The sequence below is a fragment of the Silene latifolia genome, chromosome 1 (assembly GCF_048544455.1).
Source record: "Silene latifolia isolate original U9 population chromosome 1, ASM4854445v1, whole genome shotgun sequence".
Taxonomy (NCBI): Eukaryota; Viridiplantae; Streptophyta; class Magnoliopsida; order Caryophyllales; family Caryophyllaceae; genus Silene; species Silene latifolia.
The window spans coordinates 130,845,164-130,853,365 of record NC_133526.1 but is presented as its reverse complement, the minus strand read 5'-3'; the positions used below and the strand labels follow the sequence as shown (position 1 = coordinate 130,853,365).

Here is an 8,202-nt window from a genome sequence, read left to right as displayed (position 1 = left end):
TCCACTAACATATTGACAATAATTAACTTATATTACTTAAAATTGTTCATAAATGGACTCAAAAATTACAATAAAATGCTATAAACTTCAAATAAATCACACAAATTTCAAATAAATTCAAAATTTGAAATTTAAACTCATGAACATTATGGAAAAATACCATTACACTCATAATGTTCAAAAAAACTTAGGTTAAAAATTTCGAAAATTATCAAGGAAAAACTATGTTGCGGTTTATCGGATTTATCAAATATTATCATAAAAATATGAGAAAAAAATATATTTATCAACTTTTCAATTTTAGATCTGAAATAGGTGATAAAATGCAATATGTGACGTTTTTCTTTAGTCATGAAGTATGTTTTAGCAATTTATACTAATTAAAGTCACTATTTATGTAATTTTTCATCAAAAATTCATAAATCATGCATAAAGACTTCATTATAGCCAATTTTTTTTTACACACATCTTGTAAAATTGCATGTGACAACATACTAAATTTCTATGACCAGATTCGAAATATTACTTATATTAACCTATTTTACCATTTAAATTCGATTTTTATCATGAAAAATCCATATTTTGAGCATAACAACTCATAAAATTATGAAAAATTACAGGTCATCAGAATATAATAAATGTGAAAACATATCCAAAAACCACTGGAAATATCGAAGTTTAGCTAATTTTAGTCCGAAAATGACATTTTTATCATAAAATCACATTTTTAATGCCATTATTATATAAAATGAACAATAAAAATTCATAAATTAACCAAAATATGCTAAATACATTTTAGGACCAGAAACTTTAATATGCATAATTGATTTCGTGATATATCATAATAAACACAAATTTATAAGTTTTATTTGTTAATCGTATAACTCGGAAAAACTATAACCGATTTGCATGCAAACAACCAAAGGCTCATGATACCGCTTGTTGGAAATCTTTATCTCATTAATTTATATATTCATATATGTTACATTTTAATTTAGTCATAAAATTAAAACTTAGATCTTATGCATGCAAACTTAAATTAAAAGAGAAGAAATCATCAACCCTTACTATGATAATTTCGGTCTTATGGGCACCAACAAGATCTCGTTCTTGTTAGTTCTTGAGCTTTCCAATAATGGATGAACATTCATGACTTCAAAATAGAAGCCCTCCAATAAGTAGCACCCAAGACTATCCCTTAATCCCACAAACTAACATGTACTAGATATTTGTAATGTGGTTTACCTTAAAATCGGTTACTAATACTCATATACTACTACTAGTATTACTAGTATTTGATTTGTACAAATTAGATTCATAAAAATGAATTTTATGAAGAACAAGAGAGAGAAGGTATTGTTTTTCATAAAACATAAGAAGAATGAATAAAATTGAGAAAACCTCTCAATTCCCTCTACAAAAACCGGTGGCCTCTATGGTCTTATGACCATTTTTTTTTTCCTTTTTGTCTTCACAAGGCAAATTGTGTAAGCCTTTGTCCATAGTCATGTCACTATCAAGCAGATTAGACAAATGAATAAGACAAATGGAAAAAGACAAAACTTCTAACACTTGCCCACCAATTTCGGTTTTGATGTGTAATATGGAGTCCATTTTATTTTTGTCAATTGTACAATTATATGTGTAACACCCCCATTTATTTAAGGACCTGAACTAGGACTCCTCAGATAAATGACGGTGTTACCATCTCGAAAACCCGAGGCAGTAGATAACAAAGGGAAGAAAACACAGTACTTTATTAAAATGTTTATAGTGAGATTACAACTGGAAATAAAACAAAGTCTCAAAATACGACCAAAAGATAAAGTCTGATAAAATTACTAAAAGACTAAGGTGGGCTAGGCACTAAGTCAGTCATCCAAGCTCTCTTCCCGGCCAGCTCCCGTCGGTCTCGAAATACTGTCAATCGCTCACCAATAATTGGATCATCACAGCGTACACGAATACACGGGGTCGGTCCCGCGGCCGAGTAGGTAATACAATAAAAAAAGAACATAATACACATGCTCCTCCATCACCACCACCGCCATCACAACTCATAACCCGGACAACCCAACCATACCGATCCCCGGTAGACTATACATCGACCGTAGCCGATCCGCCGCTCGCTTGTTGAGGACACAGGGCAAGTCCCTGAGAACCCGCCCGGGCCTTATCACCACACCATACTCACCTCCACCTCCACCAACTCCGATGCAATAATATATTAAAACAGTTCAACGATAATACTTAACGGAATTAAATCAGACAATCATATTATAACATGTAAATCACCGATTGATCAATCCATCACATAGTACTATATCAAGTCCAGTGTATTCCCCTACCTCAAATAGCGGTAATAAGCTAACTGCAGATCAGAAGTACTCCACCCGAAACTCGCCACCTAAACATATACATAACATAATTAATTCACTTAACTATTCTCGTTCCCATACTCAAGAGTCACTATAAGTAGAAACTTTCCCAAATTAGAAGTTACTAAAAATATAAGTTACCCAAAATAGAAAGTTTCCTAAAATGGGAAGTTTCCAAAATACCAATTACCAAAAATAGCAGGTTACTAAAAATAGTAACCTTCCCGAAATAAAATCCTGACTCAAAGCTTAAATATATTATTTCGTCATCGCTACTTAATATTGACTTAATAACTAAAACTAATACTGGAAATAATAGAAATAATAGGAATATACATATTTTCCGACTTACTAAAATAGAAACCGTAACAAAATTACCCAAAAACAATAATTCAACCCGACACACAAACACACCCCCTTCAACCCGACACAACTCCCTCCAACAGCCACCAGCCCTCACCGCCGACCACCGGGCGACACTGTGTCCGGCCCGGTTACCTCCAACCACCACCAACGTGGTCGACCCACGCCGGTGGTCAGAACCACCACCACCAACACCCCCTGTTTGCAACCCTGCCGCCACAAAACGCCACAACATGCCCCTTTTATGACTCGCCTGCCACCACGACACAACCCTGCCACCTTACCAACCACCACCCTTGACACCACCGTCGAACGGCGACCCTGACACACGTGGCACCACCGATTCGACCTCCCCCGAGTCCACGGTGGTGCCACCCTATTACCCCATGTCTGAAATGCAACAAAAACCACCCATATCAACCCCGACACCTAATCACCACCACTATAACCACCAACAGCGACGACAACCACTCAACCTACCACCACACGACTCGACTCACCACCAGCAACACATCCCACACCCCGACGACTGCTACAACAGTCCCTAAACGACGTACAACTCAGATCAAACTAGCGTGCCAGAAATGAAAAACAGGGAACATTACCTATGACGGCCGTCGATCTGTGCTATTCCGGCCAGTACAACCACCCTCGTCCACCAGCAACGGCTTCCCTAGACTCACGGCAGACCCTACTCCCTCCACACTCACCGGCGTGCGCTCGTTGGCTGTAAATGAGGCTTGCGACGTGAAAGAAAAGGGGTTGATGATGATGATGTGCAAAATGACGGTAGGAAGGGAGATTGGGTTTTAAGGTTGAATTAGGGTTTTGTTTTAGGGTTTAGGTGAGGTAAAAAGGTAAATGGGTAAGTGGGTAAATGGGTTATAACACCTTGACCCAAAATGCCACCTAAAATTATAAACCCGACTCATCTTACAATATGAATCAATTAATTACCTTTACGCTTTTACCATTACCATAATAACATGATTTAATTACCTTTACGCGACTATTAAATAATAATATCTCGCTCAATCGATAATAAAATACGGGGTATTACAGTCTTCCCCCCTTAAAATGAACTTCGTCCCGAAGTTCGCTCCCATACCAAACATGTCATCCGAATATAAAGACATCCCGTATAACTAACACAGTCAAACACACAACTAGACTACATAAACACGAAATGTTACATTCTACCCTCCTAAAAAGAAAGTTACGTCCCGTAACTTACCTCAAGTGAACAGATGTGGATAACTCTCTCTCATTGCGGCCTCGGTTTCCCAGGTAGCCTCCTCTGCCTTATGATTAGTCCACAACACCTTCAGTAATGCAGTCTCTCCGTGCCTGGTCTTTCTAACTTTCCTGTCCAAAATCTCCTTAGGTGTCTCGATGTAGGTCAACTGCTCGTCCACCTCGACCACCTCATGGCTCAAAATGTGCGAAGGGTCACTCAAATATCTCCGCAACTGAGAAACATGGAAGACATTATGTACCCTGGCTAAAGCTGGTGGTAGGGCTAGCCGATATGCCACTTCTCCAACTCTATCCAAGATCTCATATAGCCCAATAAACTTCTGGCTCAACTTCCCCCGTTTCCCGAATCTCATCACTCCCTTCATCGGAGACACTCTAAGAAGTACTTTCTCTCCCACCTGGAAAGAAATGTCGCTTCTCCTAGCGTCAGCATAGCTCTTCTGCCGGTCCTGGGCAGCCCTCATCTTCTGTCGAATGATCTGCACCTGCTCAACCATCTCCTGAATCATCTCTGGTCCCAAAACTACCGCATCAGCTCGATCATCCTAACACACAGGACTCCTACACTTCCTGCCATATAGAGCCTCAAATGGAGCCATCCCAATACTAGCGTGGTAACTGTTGTTGTATGAAAACTCAATCAACCCCTGTCTATCCTCCCAAGACCCACCGAACTCCAAAACATAAGCCCTCAACATGTCCTCGAGTGTCTGAATAATCCTCTCTGTCTGACCATCTGTAGCTGGATGAAAAGCGGTGCTCATATTTAACTGAGTACCCATTAATGACTGCAACTCCAGCCAGAATTTGGATAGAAACCTGGAGTCTCTATCGGAAATGATGTCCTTGGGCACACCATGTAGCTTCACCACATACTGAACATAAGCCTTGGCCAACTCAGCTTTACTCCAAGTATCCTTCACGGGGATAAAGTGAGCCGACTTGGTTAGCCTATCCACGATCACCCAAATCATATTGTTACCTCTCTGAGTTCGAGGCAACCCCACAATGAAATCCATGGAAATGCTCTCCCACTTCCACTCCGGCACATCTAATGGTTGGACCTTCCCTTGCGGCCTCTTATGTTCACCCTTCACTCTCTGGCACGTCAAGCATCGAGCTACGAACTCAGCAACTTCCCTCTTCATATTCGGCCACCAAAAAGTCTTCTTGAGGTCCTTGTACAGCTTATCTCCCCCAGGATGAACCGAGTATGGTGTATCATGTGCCTCAGTAAGAATCTTCCTCTTCAGTTCCTCATTATCCGGAACACACCACCGTCCTCCAAACCTCAGACTACCATCAGAATGGATAACAAACTTGGAATCAACCCCAGCTTCTGCCTGTTTCTGTCGTTGCGCCACTTCGAATTCTAGCATCGGCTTCCCTGTAACTCTCGGATCTCCTCATATAACTCCGGCTCAACGGTCAAGTCCCCAAGAGTCTCTCCTTTCCGGATCATGTGGATTCCCATCTCCCCATGACTCATTATGCATCCTCACCCTAGATCCGCACCGCTCAAAGCATGGATGGATTTCTGCTCAAAGCATCGCCTACGACATTCGCTTTCCCCTCATGATAAGTATCTCCATGTCATAGTCGCCAATCAATTCGATCCATCTCCTCTGTCTCATGTTCAACTCCTTTTGTGTGTAAATGTATTTTAAGCTCTTGTGATCGGAAAACACTTTGAAGGTAGCTCCATAAAGATAATGTCGCCATAGTTTAAGCGCAAATACCACTGCCCCCAACTCTAGATCATGAGTAGGGTAATTCTCCTCATAGGTCTTCAATTGTCGAGAAGCGTAAGCGATTACCTTCCCGTTCTGCATCAATACGCACCCCAGACCCTTCTTGGAAGCATCAGTATACACCTCGAAATTATCATTCCCATCTGGTAGTGCAAGGATAGGAGCTGTAGTGAGACGTTCTTTGAGGGTTAGAAACGCCTCCTCACAACTCTCATCCCAAACAAACCTGTTCTCCTTCCGCATCAATGACGTCAATGGCTTTGCGATCTTTGAGAAGTCCTTGACAAATCTTCGATAATAACTCGCTAGCCCCAAGAAGCTTCGGATCTCACCCACATTCTTAGGACTCTGCCATCTTATCACTGCCTCAATCTTACTAGGATCAACCGACACCCCTTCCTTGGAAATCACATGCCCCTTAAAAGCAACTTTCTTCAACGAACTCGCACTTGCTCGGACTTGGCATATAGCTGGTTCTCCTCCAAGGTTTTCAAGACTAACCTCAAATGTTCCTCATGTTCTTCCTCGTTCTTGGAGTACACTAGGATATCATCGATGAACACAACCACGAACTTGTCCAGGTAAGGACTGAACACTCGATTCATCAAGTCCATGAACACTGCTGGCGCATTAGTCAACCCGAATGGCATGACCACGAACTCATAGTGCCCATACCTGGTTCTGAAAGCGGTCTTAGGTATATCTTCGTTCTTAATCCTCAACTGGTGATAACCCGACCTCAGATCGATTTTAGAGAAAACTCCGGCTCCACTTAATTGATCGAACAAATCATCGATCCTTGGTAAAGGATAACGGTTCTTGATGGTCACATTGTTCAACTCACGGTAATCCACGCAAAGTCTCAAGCTTCCATCTTTCTTCTTAACAAACAACACTGGTGCTCCCCAAGGTGAAACACTAGGCCGTATGTAACCTTTTCTCGCTAGCTCATCCAATCGCTTCTTCAATTCCTCCATCTCCTTTGGTCCCATACGGTAAGGTGGTTTAGAAATCGGCCCGTGCCGGCTTCGAATCAATGGAAAAGTCCACTTCTCTTTTCGGTGGTAACCCTGGAATGTCCTCCGGAAATACTCTCTCGAACTCCCTCACCACTGGAATCTCAGACACCTTAGGGGTCTCCGACTCACTATCCCACATCGGACACAAGATCAATCGATCCCCTTTCCTCGGACTCGACTTTAGGGTGTTAACAGATATGAATTTGACTCTTGGCTTGACCACATACCCCTTATAAGACACCCTAGCTCCCTTAGGTCCCCTCAATGAGATTTTCTTCTGATAGCAATCGATAAAATCTTTGTATTTCCCTAACCAGTCCATCCCCGCAATTACCTCAAAACCCCCAATGGAAACTCTATAAGGTCACGGTGAAACACAACCTCTCCGATCTGGATTGGTACCCCAGTGTAGACTCTATCACAAGACACCGACTCCCCGAAGGTACCACTACCGAATCAAAAATTCTATCATATGACTTAAGGTTTAAGACTCGGCATGTTCCGAGATATAAAGGAATGTGTAGCTTTGGAATCAAACAACACAAAGGTGGGTTTAGAGTTAACAGGAAATGTACCAGTCACCACATGAGCGTCATTCTTAGCTGCCTCCTTGCCCATGGCAAAGAGCTTGCCACTGGACTTAGCCCCACTCTGACTTGAAGAAGTAGCTCCAGATTGTTTGTTCCCCTCATTTGCAGTCCTCGAAAGTTGGTACTCCCACTCTGCCGACTCTGCTAGTTCTTTTCGGTAGTTGTTGTAGCTTCCCGGTAATCTGTTACTAGCTCCGGACCTCGCACCTCCCCCATAGCCGAACATAGGTGTGCGATAATCGTTATACCTAGACCCCACCGAACGAGAGCCATGAACCGGACATAGGTGCCCTATATCCACCAGATCGATTCACCCGGATGATCGGCATTCAAACCTCTTGTGTCCTGTCTTTCCACAGCCAAAACAAGTAATCCCCGCAGAGCTACCTCCCCCCATTGGTGCCCCGGCCGCCTCCACTCGAGCTCTCATACCCCCCGGGGGCACTGTTAGTGGAGTACCCACCATATCTGCCCGAACTCGGCTTCTTTGCCCCAAGATTATCGCCCGTGGTCTCCAGCTTCCTTTTCTCGGCCTTGCCTTTCTTATCGGCCTTGATGCATCCGAGAGCCTCTCAGCAAAGCACCAGCCCCAAGTAAATGTCCGAATCGTAGTGGGTGGAGCTGCTGTGAGCCTCTTCTTGATGTCCATAGTGAGTCCCCGCTCAAACCTCAAAGCCAAGATAGCCTCATTCTCGCCCAAAGTCATCAATGTATGAAGATAATCGTCGAAATTTCCGATGATAAGCCTCCAATGTCATATCTTCTGTAAACTTGAAAGTGTCAAACTCCTCCCGTAGTTTGGCTTTTTGGAACTCGGGCATGAACTCATTCTTCAGAAACTCTT

At 42.4% G+C, this 8,202-nt stretch overlaps 1 protein-coding gene across 1 annotated transcript; it reads right to left on the bottom strand.

Moving 5' to 3' along the window:
* Positions 1-3,976: 3,976 nt before the first annotated feature.
* Positions 3,977-4,507, bottom strand: LOC141655986 (uncharacterized). Its single transcript, XM_074462964.1, has 2 exons — positions 4,385-4,507; positions 3,977-4,210 (listed from the first exon to the last, which is right to left on the bottom strand). Exons 1-2 carry the CDS (start codon positions 4,505-4,507, stop codon positions 3,977-3,979), a joined length of 357 nt encoding a protein of 118 aa, XP_074319065.1.
* Between the last annotated feature and the right edge of the window lie 3,695 nt (positions 4,508-8,202).